The sequence below is a fragment of the Protopterus annectens genome, chromosome 1.part1 (assembly GCF_019279795.1).
Source record: "Protopterus annectens isolate FY-2018-M chromosome 1.part1, PAN1.0, whole genome shotgun sequence".
NCBI classification, from domain to species: domain Eukaryota; kingdom Metazoa; phylum Chordata; order Ceratodontiformes; family Protopteridae; genus Protopterus; species Protopterus annectens.
Genome location: NC_056726.1, coordinates 756,554,182 through 756,580,731, shown reverse-complemented (window position 1 = coordinate 756,580,731; position 26,550 = coordinate 756,554,182). Strand labels below are relative to the sequence as shown.

Genomic DNA, 26,550 nt, shown 5'->3' with positions numbered 1-26,550 from the left:
CACCTCGCTGACCCTCTTCAAGAGAAATCTTGATGAGTGGATGGGAAACAGAAAATTCACCCCGGGGATAACTCCAGTGGCTCTACTCGACAGAGGCACTGGGAACTAAGGTCAGGAGGCACTATGCTAAGAGTAATCCTATGGCTAGGGTTGCCAAGGTCACAGGGCCATTAGCCTAGTGCACACCTATGAACCTATAAACCTATGTCATTTGGTCCTGATAAATGTGGAAAAGCAACCTTTAAAGTACGATAGCTGCAGTACTAAGAAAAAAAGAAGTTACATACTCACCATAACGTTCCATGTTTGTTGTCCATCTCGCCTTCATTCTTACTGGTTGGGTTTGGAACCAATCCTCAGTTCCAACTCGGCTGTATACTAAAGCTCGAGGTCTTGCACTGGCTCATGGCTATATCCCTATCCCATCATGCTCTAGTGAAGCTCCCCGGATCATGTTTGCTGATAACCGTAGATACCTAAGGTACTATCAAGATATCTTATGAAAACAATGAAGAAGGTCAGAGACACACTTGCCAAAGAAAGAACCTTTTTGTCCTATTTGTTCTCCAGGAGCCAAAGGTAGGGGAAAGGAGGGTGGGATGTAAGAATGAAGGCGAGATGGACAACAAACATGGAACGTTATGGTGAGTACATAACTTCTTTATGTTATGTTGTCCTATCTCGCCTCCATTTTTACTGTCTGGAACAGCACCCCTAGCACCATATTTCTTGGGTGGCTCACGGGATTATATTCTTCAGGACAGTGGACCCAAAGCAGGCCCTGTCCCTGGATGCCAAATCTACTTTGTAATGAGTGAAAAAGGCATGATGCATTGCCCAAGTCGCAAGTGGCAGTCTAGCTCGAAAGGCAGAAGAGGTTGTCAAGGCTCTTGTAGAATGACCTTTAACTTTAAAGGGGATAACTTTTTTTATTAGAATTATATATAAAAGTAATACAATCTAAAAGCCATTTTGAAAGTGTGACCTTAGATATAGGGGCACCTTTCTTTGCTTCTGAAAATGACACAAATAACTGATCAGATTTCCTGAAGTCCTTTGTGCTATGTAAGTAGAAGTGTAATTGTCTATGTACATCCAGTTGGTGAAGCTTATATTCTGCCTTGTTGCCATGGTTTGGGAAAAAAAATGGTAACTGATTTAGGTTAAGACTCTGAGTATACGTTTGGTAGGAAGGATGTGTTTGTTGAAAAAGCATATATGGTGGCTTGACTGATAATGCTTGCAGTTTTGAAACTCTTCTAGCAGAAGTGATGGCAATCAACACACTTGTTTTTCACGTTAAAAATTTTAGATCACATGATGACGCAGGTTCAAATGGGGGAAGGATCAAACAGGACAGAACAAAGTTTAGGTCCCATGGTGGTAGGGCTGTTTTTGTGGGTGGCGTTAAGTTAGTACCCTTCAGGAAGGGTTTGCATAATTTGTGGGACATCAAGTTGGGGGGGTGAAATCACTTATATGGAAATTAGATACTGCTGCTAACTGTACACAAATGGTAGCTGCAGCTGCACCTTCATTAAACAGTTTTGCCAGAAATTCGAGAATAGAAGTTATAGGAGCAGAAATGGGGTCAATGTGTTTTCCCAATGCCCAGGAAGAAAACCTTTTCCATTTACTGATATATTATTTTATCATTGAGACCTTATGAAAAGAGATCAAGATATGTTTGACCGAATGAGGGAGGTTAGGAAGCCTGGCTATATTTGGAATTGGAGCAGCCAAGCTGTCAATTTGAGGGTTTGAAGATAAGGGTGGAGCATTCCAGACGTATGAGTCAGAAGGTCTGGAACTGGGTCCAGAAATCACGGCTCTTCCTGAAGGTGAGGCCAAAGGAAGGGGAACCAAATCTGATGAGACCAGTATGGGGTAATGAGAATCAGCTTGCTTCCCAATATGCTGGCTTTCTGGAGAACCTTGGGTATTAGAGGAAAGGGGGGAAGGCGTAAAGAAGTCCCGTGGGCCAATCATGTACAAGTACATCCCTTGGTGACTCCCCCGGAGGGGGGGCGGTTCAGGGCAAAATAGCTGCTACACTTGGAATTCATGGATGTGGCAAAAAGGTCACAGAAGGCAGACCTAATTTTCGGAAGATCTTCTCTGCTACCTTTTGTTTTAGCAACCACTCGTGAGGCATAAGAATTGCTCTGCTGAGTTTGTCTGCTATCACGTTGGATTTCCCAGGGATGTGCTTTGCTATCAGAAAGCATTGGGATGAGTCACCCACTGCCATACTCTGACTGCCTCTTGACAAAGGGGGTAAGACATGGTTCCTCCTTGTTTGTTTATGTGCCAGACAACCGACATGTTGTCTGTCTGTATTGCAATTGTTCCCAGCGGGAGAGAGTCTTGAAGTGCCTGCAACGTCAAAAGCACTGCTCTCATCTCCAGGATTTTGATGTGAAAATGGGCCTCATGATCCTGCCAAGTGCCTTGGACTGTCCTTCGCAGATAATGCCCCCCCCCCCCATCTGGCAGGTGTCCATGGTCACTGTGACCACAGGCTGTGGGGGAAGAAAGGGTTGACCTGATGTCACATGAGTGGAGTGAAGCCACCAGTGAAAGTCCTTCTTGCAGGACTCTTAACAGAATTTGGTGAGACATGGGTAGTTCCTACAAAGACCACTGAGTGAATAGTAGCCACTGCACAATTCTCATGCACATGCGTGCTAGTGGAACTGGGTGGTCGCGGTGGTGCAGCGGTTAGCGTTGTCACCTCACAGCAAGAGGTTCTCCCGTTCGATCCTCAGCTGGGGTACCTTCTGTGTGGAGTCTGCATGTCCTCCCTGTGGTTGCGTGGGTTTCCTCCCACATCCCAAAGACAAGCTGTAGGTGGATTGGACACTCTAAATTGGCCCTAGGTGTGAGTGCGTGCATGTGTGTGCCTTCTGTGGAACTGCTGGCAACTCAACACTGTAAAAACTCCACTGCCAATCATGAGCGGATAGGTGATCCGCTGTGGTGACCTCTAACTGGGAAAAGCCGAAAGAAGAAGAAGAAGATGCGTGCTAGTGGAACTAAACCTATCATACTGCCATGGTTCCTAATACTTTCAAAACTGTCCTTGCCTGTACTCTTGTTTTGGAGAGAAGGTCGGAGACTTGCTGTGTCAGAACTAAGACTCTTTCTGCAGGAAGTTTTGCCATCATGTTCATTGTGTCTAGATCTGCCCCTACAAACAAGATACGTTGTGATGGCAACAAGGCAAATTTTTCGTAAATTACTGTGATTCCCAGGTGAGAGCAGAGAGACAGAGTGGTGTCTCTTGATTCCAGTAGCAGATGCTTGGTGGTGGCAGTTAGGAGCCAGTCATCTAGATACGGAAACACTCAGAATCCTAGATGTCTCAGGTGAGCAGTGACTACTGTCATGCACTTGGTGAGCACTCTGCGGGCTGTAGTGAGACCATAGAGCAGAGTTCGAAACTGGTAATGACTGGTTCCCAGCCAGAAGTGCAGATGGCTCCTGGATGGCCTGTCCATCTTTATGTGGTAGTACTCATCCTGGAGGTCTATACAGCACATCCAACTGTCTTTTCCTAAAAAGAGAAGAATCAACTGCAGTATCATCCGGAACTTGGTCTTTCTTTCTGATTCGTTTAATCTGCTGAGATCCAAAACTGGTCTCCAGTCTCCTGTTCTTTCTGGCACTAAAAACAATCTTGAGTAAGTTCCAGATCCTATTTGGTCTGTGGGGAGTCTTTGGATGACTCTTTTGTCTAGCAACTTTTGAATTTTTAGAGTTGCTTGATCCCTTTGAGTGGCTGGAATGTCTGGGATTTTCTTTATGTTTGGGACAGGAAGAGAAAAGGGTATGGAGTATCCTCTGGATATGATACTTTGTACCCACTTGTCTTTTGTTTCCAGCCAGGCTTCTAGGTACAAAGATTATCAACCCTCAACTGCCTCCAGAGATGGACAGATGGGCCTCCTTTCAGGAGTGCTGAAAGGGCCTACCATGGAAAGAATCCCTGTCGGCCTAGTTTTGCAGATCCCCTCTACAATGTGGATGGCGTCTTCCATTTGTACTTCCCCCTCTGCCCCTATGGGAAGAGTCACCACGTGTGTCCTGAAAAACTCTCTGGGATTTACAGAACCACATATTTCCCCCCTTCTGGCCTTTTGGATAAGGTCTAGAAGGTATGGAAAAATGGACTCCTATGGCAGACGGAGTTTTTTCTTCATGTTCACACCTGGTTAGCATCTCCTTAATGTTTGGTCCGAACAAGGACGAGCCATCAAATGGAGCATTAATAAAGGAAGATTTGAAAGGCTCCACAAAGTCGCATACATGCATCCAGCAATGTCTCCTTAGGGAAATTCCTGAACCCGCTACTCTGCTTGCTTCATCTGCTGCATAAGAAATGAGCCTCATGGAGGAGTTGACCACAGAATTTTAAGGTGGAGAGTTGAGAGCAAACCTTGTTTGATACCCCTGCAGCTACTGTACCTTGGAGGGCATCTCCTAGCTCCTTTAGGAGATCTAATGCATTAGACAGTTCGTACCAAGAGTCCTTGTTCAGTGGATGGACAGATGAGGATGTTTCAAAAAGTTCCTTTTTGGTGGCTGCTGCAACCACCATAGCATCTATTTTCACCCTTATTCAAGAAGTCTTTATCTGAAGGGGTTGTGATGAACATATTTTGCCTCCTAGGGACAGGCTCCACTGCATCTGTAGACTCCCACGCCACTCAACTAACTAGTTCCATACGTTCATCAAAAGGTGGAGACAATCAAGTTGCTGAAGGTTGAGACCCAAAGGCTTTCAGGTAAACAGACTCCTCATCAGAAGGATTGATGGGCTTCCAGCAGTCTCTCTGCCTAAGGATTTCTAGGATGTCTGCAAAGGAGACATCCTCAGAGGGTGACCGTGGGGACCCTTCCAACTCATCAAGGTCTGTGTCAAAGGTGACTGACTCCACTGGGGAGTACAAATACTTCCTCTTGCAGAGTCTCTTAAGAGGGACCTCTTCAGAATTGTATTCTGGAGAGGTTTCGGAAGAGAGGGTTCACCCGATGGGGTACCCTGAGGCCTAGGGTTTCCACTGGCCTGTAGAAAATGTGGCGCAGAGACGGACGCTGGTGCCTTATGGGGATGAATGTCGGAACCCCTGAGTGGAGCTATCTGAGGAGACAGCACCCTCATCAGCTTGAAAGCCCCCCTCCCCTGATCTGAACATGCCTCTAGCTCCGAAGAGCCAGAAGAAATTCCCGGAACCAAGGGGGGTTGGCTCTGAAGCCGATGTAGGAGCTGAGCTTATCCGCACCGAAGCCCAGAGAGGTAAGTTCAGATCTGACAAATGCCCGATCTGACTCCCCTGCCTGGACCTAACCGGATAGTGTCGGCTCTTAGGCTCCTCGGATGGAACTGAGGATGTTGGAGCAGACATCAGTTCCAAAGATGCCAGGATGGTTCTCAGCACCGATGGTTCCAGAACTAGTCGGTTCTAAGCATTCTGGTTCCAAGGTCCCAGGTCGGCTCGGAGGAGGAATCGATGTCAGTGGGATAGTCCTAGCTAGCTCAGAATTCTTGTGGGTTGGAGCCGAGAGGAGTTTGGCCAGTGCTAGTGTCTTTAGAAGCCTACGCACCACCCTATGGACATCATCTTCCGAAAGACTCCTGAAGGACTCAGAGGAGAGAGTAGGGGATCTGACTGACTGCAGAATAGGTGACCTCAGAACAGGAGTAACCAGCTCCAATTCTGGAGACTGGCTCCTGAGTTCAAACTCCACTGGCACCGAAACAGCTGGTGCCGATGAAGCATATTTTGTCCGTTCCGAAGTAGTTGGAGACGGAGATATACTTTTACTTAATTTTTTAACAGGGTCCAATTGCCCTGAAAAGGGAAAAGATCTTTTAGTGGATTTGTCTGATATCGATGAAGGTGATTTCGCTGATCCTGAAGTGCCTGGACATTCTTCTAGAGCTTCTTGGAAGGGGGACTTCAATAAGCCTCTCACAATTAGCTTGTTTTTTCACTCTAGCAGTACTCTGGAGCTGAATGAGTGATATTTATTTATTTCACATTTGTTAACCGGGTTAGTCCAACTGGGTAAAAATTACCCATTTTCAGTGGAGACCCGAGGGGAAAAGCCCTGAACAAAACATACAAATAGAGACAAGTTAACAATATAAAGAGCAAAACAAATTTATGGATACAATGGATAAGAAAAATAAATATAATCCAAAGAATAGTACATAGCTATCTATCTATCTATCTATATATGTATATATATATATATATATATATATATATATATATATATATAGAACATGACTTCTGAAGATGTACTGCTCCCAAGCAGTAGACACAAACATTATGGGAATCAGTTATTGACATCTTCTGGCTGCATTTACTACACTTTTTGAAGCCCGAAGGCTTAGTTTCCTTATGCTCCTTGGACATGTTTAAAATCACAGTTCACACACACACACACACACACACACACACACACACACAAGCAAAACAACAACTACTTAACACACTAAACACCTCAGTATAATATATAAAATATCACACTTTTTTTTTCTTTTGGAAACTTCAACAAAGAAGAGAAGGGAAAGAAATTAGGTTGCCCTCTAACTAAAAACGGGCAGAGGCAGCTCTCTTAAATGAGCTGATGCAACTTTTATTTAAGCAGTAGAAAAACTAGTAACAGTAAACAATAACAAGATGCCCTCTAACTAAAATGGGCAGTGGCAGCCCTCTAACTTAAATGGGCTGACGCCTTTCTATTTTTCTTTAACAGTAATAGTAGGAAAATGTAACTGGGATAGGGAGAAACAAGGCCTAACAAAAAAAAAAAATGACGGCCTGAAGCTACAACACAGCAATGAATTTTCATAACTAACTACAATATCTACAAGAATAGTAAACGCTAACTTTGTTTTAAAGTAGAACAAGAACATTTTTGAAAAAAAAAGGGGTAATAAAGGTTTATTCACTTAGCCAGAGCCAAGATGGAAGCCTCCAATCTGTTTAGTGGCAAGCAAGATCTGGGGAGCTTCACTAGAGCATGATGGGATAGAGATACAGCCATGAACCAGTGGAAGACCTTCAGCTTTAGTATATGGCTGAGTCGGAAAAGAGGATCAGTTCCGAACCCAACCAGTAAGAATGAAGGCAAGATAGGACAACATAACATCATCAGTTTGAGACAGGAATGTGATATAAAAGAACTTGAGCAAGAGGGAGTGTATAAATATTTGGGAATTGATGAAGGATCAACAATAAAACCTGAACAAATGCATAAATAAAACTTAGTATGGATTATTTTAGAAGACTAAAATTAATATTTAAAACAGCATAGACATCTAGGAACAAAGTCCAAGCTATACATCAATTCCCTCTTCCTGTCCTTACTTAATGTTTTGGAGTGAATGAGTGCTCCAAAAGGTGTTGGATTGGTTGGATAGGAAAACAAGAAGGATGCTTCATGCTTATCAAATGGTTTATAAAACTCAGTGTACAACAAGATTATATATTCCCCATTCTGAAGGAGGTAAGGGCCTCCTCAAAACTGATTACATGTCTAGATCTGCAGTCATAGGACTACATACATATCTGCTGACTTCACAAGACCCAAACATAGTGAAAGTTTTAAAACATGAGGAGAATATGTCTAAAATGACTTCCCTGCTTAGTTTAGCAGAAGCATATCAGTGTGAAGCAGGAATGGAAATCCAACCAGAAGCACATAAAAATCAGGCAGCAACTGAATGTGCCAAAAATAAAAGAAATAATATATGAAGGATCAGATGAGAAAGTAAAAGCATTACAGAAAATGATGAAGTTTATATCACATGGGATCACCCATTACCAGCAGTTCAAAAAATAGATGCGAGAAAACCAAATATAGTAGTTCATGAAAAGAACACAAAAGTAGCATTGGAACTGTGAAATTGCTACACCCAGTGACCACAGTGACTTATGTACAGAGACACAAATTCATCAAATATCAGGATTTGCAAGCAGAAACAAGGGCAATATGGAAAGAGGATACCCAGTTCCAATAGTAGTAGGAGCAAAGGGGCTTATAAAAAAGAATTTACAATTGTACTTATATATGTTATAGAGACAAGTAACTCTGTACGAATTGCAGAAGGAATCATTACTGAGCACATTGTGGGTGCTGCGAACAACACTCCTGGCTAAATTCAAAGACTGAAACAATACTAATGTCATGAATTTTAATTATACTTCAACTTAGCAATGGGGTCCATTCCTAACATGGTATTAGAAACTCAAAATACTTGGAGAAATTAAAAAAAGGGAAATACAGAAGTCAAAGCCGCGCTAAATCAGGAAAAAAGGTCAAATTAGTGTGACAAAAAAACTCAAGAGTGGTTCCATCCCTTTCTGGGTCCATCTTAGAAATTGCTTCTTACTTGCATTTTTCTTCCTCCTCCTGTTATTCCTGGCATACCTGTCATATCTCATCACTTTATTTAAAGTTTACTACTCTGAACATTCTAAATGTCTTAACTATGAACATATTTACAAACAGTGAACCTCTATTCTTCCTTCAACTAACCATCTGCAGTGTCAGTGGTGCAAAATGTGGCACATTTGCCTTTGCTGCTAGAAGACCAGAAGGCCATGGGTTCTGTTCCCACTCCAGATGACTGGATTGCTGACACTGCAGTGCAGCATTAGAGGGGGTGCTGCACTCTTGACTGTGTGCATCATGTTTTGGACAAGACATTAAACTAAGGTCTTATTTGCTTGAGTTTCTGGCAGTGCAGGTGGATTTTAAAGATCCCATGGCTCCTATTGAAAACAGTAGGAGGAAAATCCCTGCTGCCCTGGCCATATTTCCTCTAGTAGTAGAAATGCCACTCTGGGTCTCCCCTGAATAGAGGCAACTGGCCTACTGGGACTAACCTGGTCAACAAAGGATAAATTAAAAAAAAAATCCCACTGAGCTTGCTTGTGTATTCAAATGGGCATAGCTGCAACAATTTTTTTCGGCTCCCTAAATGCACCATCTCACGAATGAAAAAAAAAGCATCCCTATCACATTTACCTAATCAGCACCTTCATTAACCTTTTGTTTACTTCCTCCTCATTCTCTTACGATTTAAATCTGAAATAAATCTATTTATTTACCTTCATGTTTGTATTCCTTGAGTTCTCCATGGAGCACCCTACTAAATTATCTTTCTATGTTTTCTTTCAATAATTGCAAGTTTATATCCACTGCACTACAACTGCCCATTCTCACCGAATTCACATTTTTCGAAAACACATGCCCCCCCTTTACATAAAGTACATTATAATACTGTACATTTTTGATCACAACACATTCTCTGCATAATAAGCACAATGCAGTTTTTCCTTAATGTCTCATGCCAACACCACGTACCACACCTGAATACGTTTTTACGATGACGCAACATTATTTTGTCTCTTCATACGAAGAGCAAGTTGGAAGGTGTTATATGTCCCCACTCCTTATCCGGCTTTTCACTGGGATAGGAACTTTTAAAATGTCATCTTGCAACACTAGCAGCTATGTTTTAATACTTTCCCACAGTACCATTTTTGCCTAATTTTATGTTAAAGTCACAACATCCACCACAGAATGCTCATCATATGCTCATCATATTCTTTCAGTGTTATATCATTCTTCTCACATGAATTACATATTTTTTACAAAGCCTCCAGAGTTTGGAAGCACAATTAAATATCCATTCTCCTTGTGTAATCAGTTTAAAAATAAATCAAGGTTTAATCCCATACTGGTCTTGAAGTAATGTCCTGCTTACCACAATTCTATCAGTGATGTCACAAACACCTCCTTTCCCTATTAAGTCATTACACATGACACAGAAATGCATGTTTCCATTCCTGCTTATTTTTGCTTCTGTAATCCTTTTATTTTGCTAGTACACATACCTACCTTTCAACTGTCCTGATGTTCATATTTTGGTCTGTGCCTTATAAATTGTGTGATTTTCTGGCAAATCATTGAGAACTGAGTTACTAGGCAATGACAGGCATTTGAGTGTCAGACTTCATATCCTTCAGAAAAATGCATGATGATGCAAAACCTGTAATTCAAGCAACTTTCTAACTTTATAAGTGTAATATTTAAAATGTGTTCCTATTTTCAGGCCTTTATCCCCCATTATTTTGCGTTTGTCCACACTTCTTGTGCTAAGAGATTGAAATGTATGCACATATGCTTTTTTCTTTTTCTACTTAACTTTGCCTGTAGTTCACATATAGTCCTGTAAACTGAAACTAAATAATCTGCTTGTAGAGGTGTTGCTAATTTTTGTATAGTGAACATCTACTGTACTTCAATTAACTGCTTTGTGTTCTGTACTGAAATATGTATCATTGCTATAATCAAATATGTATTGTCCTTTAACTTTTATTTATTTATTTATTTACTTAAATTATCTTTTGTTGATCAGGTTAGTCCTACTAAGTTAAACTTATACTACTAGGGGAAATTTAGCTGCCTGAGTTACTACCAATTCAAGCAGATGGGGGTCTCAGTTTAACATCCCATGCAGAGGATGACATACTTCAGGAGGACAGCACCCCCCTTATGCTGCATTGCAGTGTCCACTATCAATCTACCTGGTGCAGGAATACAACCCTTAGCCTTCTGCACCAAAGGCAAGTGTGCTACCTGTTGCACCACTGACACTGCTAATTGCTACTATTGTAATGCAACTCCTGTAATTGTACAGTAATTCCTGTTTCAGGTAGTATATGTGGAGCTTTGCTCGCCGGGCCTCCACTGAAAATGGGTTTTCACCCAGTTGGATTTTCCAAGTAAACAAATGGACTAAATAAATAAATAAATAAAATGCATAAATCTCCCTTAACAACTCTTACTGCACTTCTTTTGTAGATTATTAACCCCAGGATTAAAGAAGACCAGATTGCTTCTGCAAACGCTATCTTACTGCCTTTGTCACTTTCCATGGTCTGCATCTAGTCCTCTGTCTCATTCCAACATCCTGCAATCTGCAAGGAATTATTTGGGGACTGGCTAACACAGATATTGTTCTTTTCTGCAGACTTTTACATAGTCTGTCAGATTTCCTGATAAACTACAATATTTGACAAGGAGATGCCCTCTTAGCTGTCAGTGATCTGAACTTCTCTACATGCAATATTTTCTGGTACTTTCAGGAAAAAAGTAACAGTTGCATTTTGGCATTAATGTCGGTCCACTCAGATTGCACAACTGAACCACAGCAACAAGTTTTTCTTCAAAAGCAACTGCACTGGAAACATGAAATGATAGTTCATCTTCTCAATTTCATTCACAAATGTGACTTTTATGGTGACCAGCAACACTGTGTTAATTGCTTCTGCAACCCATCATAATCGTGTCCTCCTCTGTGTTCCATGTCCATAACATAATCTATACTGTTCCTTCTGTACCTGAGGTTCAACTACCAAACAAAATCATGTTTAAAGCGTCTGGTATAGGCTTTCACATGGACAGTGGTAGATTATTATGGGGTGACTTGGGCAATGACAAGCCACCCAATATACTGCCTAGGCTGTCTGTCTAAACTTAAAGTTATTGTTCAGTCCATTTGTGCAGCTGTGGATGCACTCTGGCAGTGTCTGCACATGCCTTTGTTGATTGGCATGCTGATTTTGAAAATACTGCCAAGAAAGCCCAGTTTAACCCTTTCCCTCAGTGTGTCTTAATCAGAACAATCCCCTGAAACTCTAAAAGCTGGCATTAATAACAGACTGTAATCCTCAATGATTTACCACAAAGACCAACAATTTTATGAGGGACAGGGAAAAAATGTAATGCAAAATCAAACCAGGGACAGTTGAAAGGTATGGTGCAGAGACAGTGCTACATGGTATTAGTTACAGGCCAGTAGTACACTGATGGAATGGGAGTTTTTAAACAAAAGTGGCATGATGTTTGGACAGGAAGGAAAAAATTTACAGGGACTGGTGCACCAATTATAAGACAACATGGTACAAGCAAATAGGTCACAAACACTCATACAATACACAAAAATCATATTAAAGCAGCATAACTGTTACACATCTAAATTATAAGTACTTCTGCAACTCATGTTATGGGTAATATCTGCAAAGATTGTGGTAAAAGACCAAAGCCCCAACAAAGTACCATCTTAGAGACTCAAGTTTATTCTTTTTGATACAATCCTAACAGAAATCTCCACAAATACCTGTTTTACTGTTTTTGCCCACTGCCCTACTTTCAGAATTCAACTTTGCCACTCTTTACATGAGTGCAGATACAGTTCACATTTACCATGCAGATGTCACACCAAGGGCATGGCTTGCTACTGTGTATCTCTGTGCATTTTAATCTAAACAGCTGCCATTTTTATTCATTCAGCCTTGCTAACTAATTTTGTTAGCTTGTATGCTGAACTGAATTTAACAGCTACGAAAATTATAAGCAGTTTTTTTACTGTCTGATTTAAAAAATAAAGCATTTAAATACTACTGCATGCACCTCTGTCCACTTGGGAGACCAACTATGTATGTGGATGTCCAGCACCAGACGACATTATGGTGTGAAATGTGTGGGTCACTGTCATACACTATGCACATACAATCAAATTTAGCTTCTTACCATGTTACTTAAACACTTTATTTTGTTATCTTTCTATGCCACTTACTACATTGGTGATGGGGTGGCAATCCCTGTATATTAGTATCTCAACCAAAAGTAGAGCTGGATTGCTTCTCTTACAAATTAAGAATAAATTGCACTGCATATACAAAAGATGAGGCCCCTTCCTGAGCCAAGCCAGTTCATCATTCATTACTTTTTACCTCTTGAATTAAAGCATCACAATACTTAAATTTCTTCTCCAATTTTATTGATAACACTAGTGATAATTTTCTAATTATAGATATTATATGATTTCATACTTATGGTAAAGAATGAAAGCATTGTGTCAGAAGGTATTTTACATGCTGGATTCATAAGCTAAGGGTCACAGAAGCCTGATGCTTTGTCTAGTTCAGTGCTCTTTGGCACACTGTACTTGATATTACATCTGCTTAAGAGCACACTTTACCTTCTGCTGCTTGGAAGACGCAAGTGTGTGCGAGAGTGTTTTTGAATGTGCAGGAGTACATATGCATTAATTTATCTATGACTAACTAGACATCCTTACTAAGTCATAAAGGCCTGTCTTTTATGGTGACCTGAGATGTTATTTGATTAGAGTACTGATGCAAAAATCCCATTCTTTTGTCAGTTCACAAGCCTTACTGCTATCACAGATGTTCCAGAAGGAATTAAATCTACATCACTATCATAATTATTGCTGTTTTCTGGTACTTTCTGACACACTACAATGACATTTCCCTCACGCCCAGAATCTGTTATGGAAAGTCACAGTCCAACTGCAGTTTCTAAGTAACTCGTTAATGTTCTAACTATAATACAGTCTTGCCTTAGTTTGTAAGGTGTGAAAAGATGTTTGTGAAAGTTTAAAGCAGAATATAAGTTAGGATTTTTTCCCATCATATTATGGTATTCAAGTAAACATTTTAGTACCGTAAATAATATATTTTTGCAGAACAATACTGCCGTTTCTACCCTTTCAGCAGCATTTACTGTTCACAAAGTATGTAAACTTGTTTGACTTATGTTTTAACATGATTTTTCCAAAAAATGTTTAGGAACTGAATGAAGAATGTATGTATAATGCTAGAGAGGTCCTAATCCTGGTGCTATGTATGAATTAGATGCACTATGAGGTGTTATTCTGTGACAAAGTAACCTAGTCTGCATTTCTATTGTATTTCATCAACAGTAATGCCAAATGAGGTTTCTATATGCAATGTACATTATAAAAATGTTATTCTGCATTGCATTCTACATACATACCACTACCCAGAGTGACAGACAGTGTGTTAACAGTTCTGTACTTTTTTACCTACTAGAACTACGGCAGGGTAGACAAGGCTGAATTAAAAGGTTTACTGTCTTGAACATTTTTCGTCTTGCCATTTAGCCTGAGGGTCAATTTAGGCAAACTGTCCTTACAATATTAATATTAATATTAAAACCAAAACTAGGATCAAAGGAGAACACTATGCTAACAACCCAAAATGGCCTTTTTAAGGCTAACCATGCTTCCTATAAATATCAGAAAGGTATTGGTCCCATAGGATTTTTGGGGGGAAGACATATAATGTTAAGCATGAGTGGTTGGGCATTTACAAGCTTCCTCTCTCTAACAGACACAGAAGTATCACAGCCAGGATAAAATTATGACTCCCGATCCACTGATCAAATTTTCTCTTGAATAAGTGTAGGGAAGAACTTCGCTTGACTGGTACAAGTAATTACTGCCCTTTTGTCATAGCAGTGTTTATTCTGGTAAATTATAAGAAGGGAGGTTCAAATGGCTTTTTATAGTTTAAATAATCTAAAGTCTTTTATTATTGTAAGTAAACTATTTAATTTCTTGCTATAAAAATGTTCAAGACTAATCATATTTAAAACAAATGCTCAGACAAAGTATGCTTTATTAAGAATAAATAAAATCAGGCAGGTGAATTCATATGAACATATGCATTTATGCATGGTCCTAAACATGTGGTGAGAGGGGGCAAAGACTGAGAATGGCCCAAGGTAGACTGCACACAGAAGTATAGAAGTGTTTTCTCTCTCTCTCTATAAAAAGAACACTCCTTTTTGGAAACAGGGAACAATACCCCAGTCTGCCAATCCAGAGGAAATTTCATCTATTTTCACATAACACTGATAAGGCACATTAACTACACTGTCTTAATACCATCAGATTTCTTCAGCATTTCTGAAGACATCTCATCTATTCCTGTTGCCTTGCAACCACAGAAATCTTTGACTGCCAAAGTACACTTATCTACAGAAACAGATCCAATCCTATCAGCTTCTTCTGGCACTGCCTTCTCAAAGTAGGACATGTTTTCTAGGTGCAGAGGTTCCTCAAAGTGTTCCTTCCATCTCCAAGTAATATCCTCAGTCAAAGTCAGTGATTTTCTGACTTTGCTGAGAAGAGTCTCAACAACATCCTATCACCGACAAAAATATCTCTGCTATCATATCACATCAAAGTTGCGTTTATGGTCTCACCACACCCTTCCAAAACAAGGGCCCACTCTGTCAAGTAACAGTTAAACCAATTAAGCAAATATCTGTCAAACTAACTGCATAATGGACAATTAATAAAATCCTGTACTATGGTCTACTATTAGGCAGCGCTGTAGGAGTACTATGCTCTATTATTAAGCAGTGCTGTAGGAGTACTATGCTCTACTATTAGGCAGAGCTGTAGGAGTACTATGGTCTACTATTAGGCAGTGCTGCAGAGGTACTACGCTTTATTATTAGGCAGCGCTGTAGGGGTACTATGCTCTATTATTAGGCAGCGCTGTAGGTGTACTATGCTCTACTATTAGGCAGCGCTGCAGGAGCACTATGCTCTACTATTAGGCAGCGCTGTAGGAGCACTATGCTCTACTATTAGGCAGTGCTGCAGGAGCACTATGCTCTACTATTAGGCAGCACTGTAGGAGCACTATGCTCTACTATTAGGCAGTGCTGTAGGAGCACTATGTTCTACTATTAGGCAGCATTGTAGGATCACTATGCTCTACTATTAGGCAGCGTTGTAGGAGAATAAGAAACAATGTAGCTAATGCCACTGATGCTGCTCTTCTGGCTTGTCAGTATAAACTGGTCAGATCCTGAAACTCTACCAATGTTGCGCTGAAGACCTCTTGTGCTAATCTGATGGCTTCCCTCAGTACTGGTGTTCAGCAGTACGTACTTGTGGTAACCACCAAGTCAAGTACTAAGCATCCTTTGGCTAAAGCTCCTTACTGATGCCACATCTACTGAGGTCTTGAAAGGGGTCTACACTGGCTCCCCATCCCTGACCTCCCCTACTACACCACCGAAACTCTGTTTGAGATGACAGTGATCACATCCTACCAAAAGAGGCATCTTATAGGCAACTCCCCTACAAGACTGGATTTTTGGGTCTGGCTAGGTCCTATCTCTCTTGCTTGACCCAAACCAAGACCAGGTGGTGATCAGATGATAGCACTGGAGATGTCATCATCACTTTGTCTAGAACATATGACCTTCAGGTCTGATGACATAAATGTAAAACTGGTCATCGGGTCTGATGACATGAACGCAAAACTGGTCATCAACCTTTGGCACAAGGTTCTCTAGTAACAGGTACATACATGGGTTACCTTGTGTTCAGACATAGTACCTGCCATCAACAATCCATGATTAACAGAGAATCACAATAAAAACTCACTAATAAAGATCTGTTTAAGTAAGTAATGCCTTCCAAGTACACTGTTTCAGGTACCATCATCATTCCCCATGTGAGTGCCACACACTAAAAACAGAGTGACAGAGTCAGTAGGTATTACTCTATTAAGCACCACCTACACCAACTAAGTAAAAATCTGTCAAACAAACTGCAATAAGCAACAATTAATAAAACCCTGTACTACTGCTCTACTATTAGGCAGTGCTGTAGGAAAACAAGAAACTATGTACCTAATGCTCATTTTGGAACATAATAAAACATTCAAAATGCACCTCAAGCATGCAAACTGCAGACAGATAACTAAGACCAGCACACTAATATGATATGCAGTACCAGGTAGATGGAGGAAGTCCATCCTTCAGCAATTACTCCGTTACTCATAGATATACTGTTATGGCAAGTGCACTCATACAACTTTACTATGGTCATTGTAAGGATCATTGCTGCAGGACATTCAGAATCTAAATGTGATACTACCAAGCACCTTGCCCACCAGCAAACAGAAAGACAGGATGGTCTAAGGTATGTCATGTAGATCAGTAGAAGCAACATATGCTGTCTCTATAATACACATCCAGCTTACAGTGCTTTGAAATGGGAATGGATTTCCAAGCAGCAGCCTTGGAAATAATTAGCGGAGATACCTTCTTAAATAAGGCTACAGTGGTAACTACTGACCTGGAGGAGTGACCCTTAATCTCCCCACATTTTGCTTTACTTTTCATAAGCAAGCAATAATGCCCAAGAGGGTGAGGATTACTTGAAAAATAACAGACCGTCCAGTGGTGTTGTCAGGTCCAATGTCTCAAAATGAGGGCTTCTCCATCACTGGAAAGTCAGTTATTTCCCCTAAAATGCTCATCCTGGATGCCATTAGCACTTAGAAAAATGGGCTATCTGTTAAACTGGTTTGTATTTTTTTATTATTTATACAATTTTTATATTTTTACATAAAATAGTTCTTCCGCCTGATATTTCATATTTGCTGCAGTACAAATACTTATTGCTGAAGGACGTATTACACACACACACACACACACACACACACACACACACACACACACACACACAGCAACTACAGACACTTTCTTTACTGTTTCAGTGTTATCAAATAAATGGACAAAAAGTACAGAGCAATGCACTCCTACCCTCCCACGACATACCTTTCAACTGCTCCAGATTTTGCCTAATATTTTAGTTCTGTCCTTTCTTATTACTGACATAAAATCTGTTGCTCTATTAGCTTTTTAAACGAATTAGGGTAATATCTAAACGTTTTCCTTGGTTTTCAATCTTTGCCACCCATTATTGTCTGATGCATGTACCTACAACCATACACACAATACTGCATTACGTTTGTTTTATTTTCCCATGCTCGCTAAATACGGCTTTTTAAGCTGCGGCTAGCAAAGAGAAAATAAAATGGCAATACCTTGTAACTACATTGTAGTTACTTTTGTTAGCATTATTATCTGCTTTCATTTTTTTTGTTTTTATTTACTTATTTTACACTCATTAAATATCTCACTTTAGAGAGCATAAGCAAGATGGTATTCATTTAATTTTCTTCTTTAGTAAAGCACTGTGAGATGCAAACTTGAAACTGACACCTGTACATTGATGGCTTGCTGGAGAATGGCTGTTCTCCAATATGGTATTAACCTGTGTGATCCAGTCATGTTCTAACAAAAAGTCATGCCTTAAGCCAACCACATGGAAATGGTTTGTTTAGTGACTTGGCAAGTTTGTTCACCTTTCACAAAAGCCACAAGTAGCTGATAAGACTTTCACTAATCATTTCACGTGCAGATGGTGATTGCCTAGACACAACTACAGTATGTAGAATTATTTTCCTATTATTCTCCCTTTAGGGAAAGGAGACTGTTTGCAAGACACACTATCAGCCAGTTTAAACAAAATGGAAAGATTTAAAGAAACCCACTCCTTGAAAACTGTACGTAGCTCTTTAACATCCGAGCTGTGTCTACAAATGGTCTGTTGTGATCATTTTACTACCATGGTCACAAACTAATTACATGAAATAAAAAATAAGTTTTACAGTTCAAAAATTCTTCTAGCTGAAGTGACTGCGATTAAAACAAAACTGTCTGAAGAAAGATATTTGAAGTCTACAGCATTGGTCATTCAAAATGAGGAACAGTCAGTTTTTTGTTCATAATGTTCAATTCTCAAGCAACAGCCTGGAGGCTTTGAAGGCCTGAAATGAAGGATTCCCTTCAAATATATCTCCCAGTGAGCTGAGAAGTTAAAATTGTGAAGATATTCACGCAGAAATGTTAGACAAATTAATTTTTGCAGAGCAGTTGGCCATGCCAGCAGTAAAGCAAGCATTAAGGCACTTTACTATTTAAAGAAATAAACAAAAAAAATTATTTTTTTTAAATACCAAAGAGGAAAATACAGTCCTTCGGTTAAATTTTTTTTCTGGCCTTTTTTCTTCTTTTAGACCAAATCAGCAGAGAAACAATGCCTGCAAGGAATTAGCATGAAATCATCCAAATTATCAGACTGAGAAATTTGGATGCAGTACTCTGCCTTTCGATTAAAATAACAAGTATACTACAAAGAAGCAGGGTTACTGGTGGTGTTACCATTATCTTTGTTAAAACAGCATCTGCAATACAAATGAACTAAGAGAGCGAGAACTTGTTTTCACCATTAAAAGCAGCCCTTGGGTTACAGAAGTTGGAGGAAACACTAAACAAAAGATTGTGACCTAAATGCCTGAGAAAGCAATAGTAGCAATATCCTGATTATAATAATTCTTGGTGCAGAAAAGAGGAAATTGGGGTTTAGATGGCAGGCATCCAAATCCCATTTGGAAATACCCATTTTCAATACAGGTTCAAAGCTTCATAGGTGTTTACTAGGCTAATGACCACAAGGGCCTTTTTAAGCCTAGCCATGCATCCCAAATCTCTTACAAGTTCTGATAACCTTGATAAGTGTAAGCAGTTGTTTGGGAGATGAAACATTAACAAACAGGTGTCTGGGAGATGAACCATTTACAGGTTGCCTGTGTCCATTAAAGATACAGATGCTAAACCAGGGATGAATTTTCTGTTCCCGATCAATTGTCCAAGTTGCACTTGAATTGGGTTAGGGAGGAACTCTGCTTCACATGGATGGGAGCCTGTTCCATAGACAGGGTATTCTCTGGGATAAATATTTGCCTCTCCAGCAGGTCCTATTTAATTCACAGAAAATGTTTAAATCTTTAGAATGGGTAATTCTGGTGCTGTTTTTTTGTGGATATGCAGGGGGTCTATCAGAGTGGGGTCTAACAATGCTCTGTATAACAGGCATAGATGTCTCCTCAAAAGCCTGTAGGAGACAGAATATAGGTATATGGCCTTGAGGTGGTCTGCATATGACATTTAACTTATGCCTTGTATTATTTAAGAGAGAAAGCTCTGTGGACATTTTAATAGTTGGATATGCCTGGTTAGGTACATATCAAAGGGGGCACTGTACTCAATGATAGGTCTGATGAATGCAGAATACAGTGGAACAATGACTTCCTTGGACTTAGATCCCATACCTTTGTTTACATGTTGCGCAACACTGAATGATTTCCTCACTACTGTAGACACGTGATAGTTAAAGGCTAGATTACTATGTGTGTGTGTCCCTAGATCCCCGACTACTGGGTCAACTCTAAGGGGTGTGTTGTCAATATGATAGTTAACAGGGATGGATGACTTCCCAATGGATACTATTACGTATTTCTTGGTATTTAGTTTTAGTCCATAGCTCTGACACCAGTTGTCTGTCTGTGTCAGCCCCTCCTGGAGAACATTTGTGTTAGTCATCTTTCTATTAGCTGAGAAAATTTTTTTTTCCAAGCTTCCACTTGTTAGAAGCTGAAGATCTGGCTGCTTTCAGCATTTGGCAAAGTACTTTTCTGGCTCACAATTTAAATTACCCAAAGAGAGAGGTTCATTTGAATTGCTTGTCCTCATAATTTTACTGTCCAGTCTAGATATAGGATATGATAGGAAAGAGCATTTTCTTTAAATTGTTGACTCTCAATACATCTGCAGTGTTACTGGTGGCAATCTGTAGAGTTTCTGGTGTGAAAGTTGACATGAAGGTTATCAGAAGGGATCCATATCAGTTGATCAAGTTTTCAGAAACTCAATCTCTATAAGGTTGAGACCATATGATTAAGTTTTTGAAAACTCAAAGCTGTTGAATGGAGATAGTGATATGGCGAGGACTGGAAAATGTACCCTTTTCCTCACTGTAGTGTGATCTCGTAGTTGGTATATATAATTTGCAGGCAGTGGGGGGGGGGGCACTGGGTCTTGCCCCTCCCTGCAAAAATGTTAAAAAAAGGACTTTTTTTTTTGATGTTCGAGTTTTCGGAAACACAGTCATATGGTCTCTTTGATACTTTTTCGAGTTTCAGAAAGTCGATCATCTGACATAGACCCATCAGAGGGGATGACACTACTAGCATCTTTTTGAAGATTATACATTGTTGTCTCTATAATGAAGAACACAATCCTTGTGTACTAAGATTCTGCTCTAGAAGCACAATCTGAGCAGAGTCTAGGGTGACTTACTCATATTCAAAAGAAAAAAAGGTAAATCCCAGACAAAAGCAATTGACCTATTCCCCCTGCTGGAATTCTTGCAGTATATATATGAAATCAAAAGAAGAACATATTCTAAGAACTGGAACCTCTGATTCTAGAGAATAGGAAATGTCATTATATTCTCCTCATGTAAACCATGCAGATAGGAACCATGGGGATGGAGAGGGGTATATAATCTACAGCCCAGAGAAAAGTCCTTGTTGTCAACTCCTGTCAGCATTTTCTACTGAAAGACAAAGAGAAAAGTCCATTATCATTTGCAATTAGCCCTCAGGAAAGCTTATTCTGCAACAGTCGGTATCTATGACAGTTCATAGACTACCCTGTTGTGAGACTGGAACAGATATGATTTTTTTATGCAGAAAGACTCCCAAATCCTTAAGAGTCTTTCAGTAATAACAGCTGGAAGGTTTGCAAAGACTGCTGAGATAAGGCAGTAGTTTACATAAGGGTAATTAAGCATGTCTTTAACTCTCAGGTGTGCAAAAACTGGAGCCAGATATTTTGTGAAAACAATGGATGCAGAATAAAGGCCAATAAGCAAAGAAAGATGAAGTGACAGCTGGAGTTTTTCCATTTGAAATCTGAAAATCTCTGAGCAAGGGAATGGGATTGTGAAATTTGGTGTCTTGCACATCCAAGGTTAACAAATGCATTCTGCTATAAGAGAGTAGTAGGGTTTGCAATTCCAGCATTAAGATTTTTATTTATTTAGTTTAGTTTAAACTCTTTCAGAACTAGATAATCCAAATCTCCGAAGGCCAGTACTTCCAAAATACAACAGCTCCCCTATGGGGAAACACATTGTTTCTAATTTTCCATTATAGATACTGTAGATATTTTACCTTTTGGTGGGAATTGGAAAGCTTTGTTAGCCATGAAGGAAATTAAATGGCAGATTTTGACTGATGCTACACGATTCCCTGGATTTAATGAATTTATTAGTATTAAGCCGTTTTTAATATTATCATAATGGATGAATCAAGTTTTAATGGTTAACAATTTTAACATATTTTTATGTTTTAGGTTTCATTTATTTAGGTTTAATATAACAAAATAAATAACATTTAGGTAGGAAGTTTTTAATAATTTTTTATATATTTTTGACATATGTTGTTTAAGCTTGATTATAGTAGTGGATGTTTCTTTAAATGACAATTGATTTTTGGCGCCAAAGAGGTTTTTTTTAATGGTTTTGAAACAGTTGTCTATTGTTCTGAGGAAGTCTGTTACAACAGATGAAAGCGCTTAACCCTATATATTTGTATTTCAATAAATAACTTTTGTCCCTGTCCGAGTCATGGATTCTTTTGGACTATCTGTGAGCTGTTGTATTTTGGAAGTACTACTCTTTCAGAACTGTCAGATCCAAAATCAGCCCCTACTGATTTTTGGTACTAAAAAGAAACTTGAGTAAAAGCCTTTTCCCTTTTAGTACACATGAATGACTGTATCTAACAGCTGCGGTACAACTAACAGGATCTCATCGACTGGGAGTATTCAGGAATGGAACTAGAACTGGAAGCATTACAGATGGCCTGTTACCTGAGGGGACTATCTTTGCTGCAGGTCAAGATGCTGCTGGTTTATTAAAAAGCAGGCATATTATACACAGGTTAATAGGTAAGCTGCCATTTTAAGCCTAGACAATTTCCCTTAATGAGAATCAATCTCTGTACCTCATGTTTGTAAGGTAAACACCTCAACCATTATGCCAACTCCTAATTGTCCTTGTTTTTGAAGAATGAAAGGTAGAGTGCAGAGGATAATGAGTGGAGTTATCTCTGGGAAATGCTGACAATATACCTGCCATGCTTATAGGGTCCCTGCTGCTGATGTTGTTTTTGTGGCTAACACCTTTCCACTGCTGATGCTTTACTGCTTTTGCTTAAATCATTGTTTTTATCAGTCTTCTGTTGTAAGGCTGATATTTTTTTGGGCAAAGTTCTTAAAACATTTTGGAATTCATCTTTCTTTTAATAGTCTTTGATTTTCTTTTTCTCTTCCACATTTGTAAGAAATTTCTCAATCTTGATGAGTGGATGGGAAATAGAAAGTTCACCCCGGGATCACTCCAATGGCTCTACTTGATAGAGGCACTGGGAACTAACGTTGGGTGGCACGATGCCAGGGCACTTCTATGGGCTAGGCTTGCAAAAGCTCCAGGGCTATTAGCCTAGTACACACCTATGAACCTAAATGAAGTAACCACAATATCAACCCCACATTTGATTACACACATATTGTCACTATCTGCTATTTCTGCCAATTTGTTGTTTTTTTTTCTCTATGGGAAACATATTCTTGAACAACAACAACTGTGACACAGCCAGCCTAGCTATCTGGAATTTTGTAAATAATTCTAGGTCATTTGTGAATATTAATATGATTCATATGCTTGTCTTACAAATGTAAGAGAACTATATGTTATGTGCATATTAAGCTAGTGGTGCAAAAGTGTGTGTTGAACAGGGTTTGTACAGTACTGAGCTTCAAGGATGTGACCACTGCATACCCTACTGGAAAAGAACAGAAATATATATGAACTATATACCTGTGAAAATGTATGCTTTAATAGTAGAAGCTGGAACATACAGAGTTACCATGCAAAACTTCAAGAAAATAATTTGAAATTGTTTTACAATTGTGTTATCTCTCAATTTCAGTGAAGCAGACACAATGTCTAGAGCTAGAAGTTTTTCTATTCTCTTGGACAGAAGTAATTATTATGTTTAAAATGTAACAGTGTTTAATTGCTTTACAACTTCCAGTTCTGAGCACATCTGAGTGATGTGTATTTTAACACACAGATGTTACTTTCTGTTAGCCTGGAAAATGAAGGCAGGTGACAAAGAGTGATGTCATCCAAGCTGACCCAGCAGTAATGTTTGATATTAATTTAAGAACTCTCTCAGAAAGAGACTTGGCATTTTGCATTTTGTCTTTGACCTGGAAACACCCATCATCATCATCATCATCATATTTGCACTTGCTTGTAAGTAAGACTTAGGGCATAGTACCTCTTTTAGATATAGATAGGAATATAGTAAAGATTACTTTAGATGTTTTCTGTATTTATTTGAGACTGTCCTGCAAAGTTGTTTTAAAATATTTCCTGTGATTTTGAACTCTGTAGTTACTGTGTTGATTGAATATTGCCTTGTTATTTATTATTTATTATTAAATGCATTTAAACCTATCTTTCTGGCTGCTATTTCTGAGACATACTTAAGCTCTTAGAGTACTTGTATATGTATTTGGTGACACTGTACAGGCCACTCAAACAGCTGTGCAAGTCTAGGTCACACTTACCATTTGGATTTATAGTAACATCACACAGAAGGATTGGCCACCCTTTGGAAAGGGCCTTACAGTAGCTGATAAGAAGCTCTGGTGGCAGTTATAACTGCCTTATGGTCTGGTCAGAAGGGGGCATAGCTAGTAAACCTGTGCCAGCCTTTCCCAGGTGTGTGTTTGTGTCTAAATCAAATTTCAATGTGTGTGTTTGTGTCTAAATCAAATTTCAATGTGTGTGTGTGTGTGTGTGTGTGTGTGTGTGTGTGTGTGTGTGTGTGTGTGTGTGTGTATGTGTGTGTGTGTCAGCTACATGGGCAGGGCACGAAGCACTGGTTGGACAGAGACAGAGTTGGAAGTTATTGGCTTGGAACCCTGGCTAACGATGAACTCTGTAGCTGTGCCAGTGGGGAGTCTTACTGGGGATCTGAAGAAAGAGGGAGAGACCAGCCACAGACTGACTGCGATCTTTGTGTGGTCTTAAGGGAAACTGTACTTTACTGTGTGTGTGTGTGTGTACTTGTCATCCTCCCACTGTGCAAGTCCCTCACTATTGCCAGTGGTTAAGACTGAGGCTCCTTGATTACTGGGCCAGTGAATGGGTGTCACAACAAAAAATCAATTTACTTAATAAAATTTTTTGTCCAAGTGCATATCCTTAGTCCTTTGGCCAGTTGTGAAACTCTTTTTATTATGTTCAATGACTGTTAGGCCCCCTCTGGTCTGACTTTTACTCACAAAGCTGTTTTGATTAGTACAAGGCTTTTGTCACTTGCTGCACCACGATAGGCTTTGCACTGCTTTAGCTTAGTTTTGCTACTTTCAGGAATTTTGATGACTGTTGTACACAAGACCAGGGTTGTTTACAGTTGTATATTTGTATACATTGTTATATAACATTATTAAAAACAGAATCAGAGCTGCAATTATTGTCTTTATTACATATTTATATACAATGGAGCTCCAAGGCAGAATATACACACACATATAAATCCTGTACAATCCATATCAACACAAATTCAGTGGATATTTAACAGAAACAATGCACCATTTTTAAATGTCTTCTGAAGTGATTTTTTGATCATTTATGATGCCTTGTTTACACAGATCAAACACCTTTGAAATGAGTCCAACACTGTAGTACTTCACTAGTGAACCAAGTCTGAACCCTGTGACCTGAAGGTGTACAGGGAACAAACTGGAAGATAACCAACTGAGCAGATGAACACTGAATCAGTCTAGGTACAGAGTTTCTATGCCCTTTTACTACTACCCCCTCCACAACAATGCACAGTATTTTCAAATTATTAACTTTGTTTTGCTCTACAAAGCATAGGCCATGTTACATCAGCACACCACTTTTCTATAAATGGAAGAATGGCAACCGAATACTCAGAGATACGTATTTGCTTCAATACAGCTTAGCTACATGCTAACATAAAGCTATCTGCTGATTAAAATACAGTCAAGCCAGAATAAAGCTATAAATTCTGACACCAAAAAGATAAGAGCAGACACAAGGGATGTGTTGAAGTCATGCACTTCTGCAAATACAATATGCAGCAGGATGAGTAAGTCAGAGTTTACACTTCATACCGTGTTCTAGCCATGACATTGTTCTTCTTGGGTTGCTGATTGACAGGACTGCCCACATTTCCATTCTTTAGAGATCCTTTTCTAGCCAGTTCTCGCTGCTTCTCTGCAAAAATAAAGAGAATGAAACACACAATGATGTATTTATTCCACAGAGAACAAATTCGGTGAGCACAGCTATCTAGCATCAATTGCTAAATAAGACTTTTTCAACATGAGTAACAGTTTTTGCATTTACTACTATCTGTATTGCTAGTAATCTGTCAAAAAGAGAACAGACTTCAATCTTTTTACTCTGCATTGGGAATGCAGTTTTATAGTAAGTGTAATGCACAATGCAAAGCAGTTCAAGTTTAAAGGGAAAGAGGTAATATTATATAATTCCCATGAACAGATTTCCCATGAAACTCTACACACACACACACACACACACACACACACACACACACACACACACACACACACACACACACACATCCACATCCTCTAAGCTTTTTTGTTGTTCCAGTGAGCATGCTACACTGGAAAACTGTGTTGCAGACATGTGCAATACCATACTGCATATGAATGCAACATATTCAGGTTTTATGTAACTTTCTATTCTCTATATGAAATAACAGCTCCAAGGCAGATGCCTGCAAACAAGCCAAAAATAAAAACATACATTTTACCATGAGTATATAAACATTACATTTTTACTTGCAA

The 26,550-nt window shown here is 39.5% G+C and overlaps 1 protein-coding gene across 1 annotated transcript in view; it reads right to left on the bottom strand.

Annotated features, from left to right (window-relative positions):
- FAM219A (family with sequence similarity 219 member A) overlaps positions 1–26,550 on the bottom strand; it is a 1,804,825-nt gene that overhangs the window by 522,115 nt on the left and 1,256,160 nt on the right. Inside the window, exon 3 of the mRNA XM_044077846.1 lies at positions 25,849–25,951. Coding sequence (XP_043933781.1) covers positions 25,849–25,951 — 103 coding nt within the window. The remainder of the gene's footprint in view (positions 1–25,848; positions 25,952–26,550) is intronic.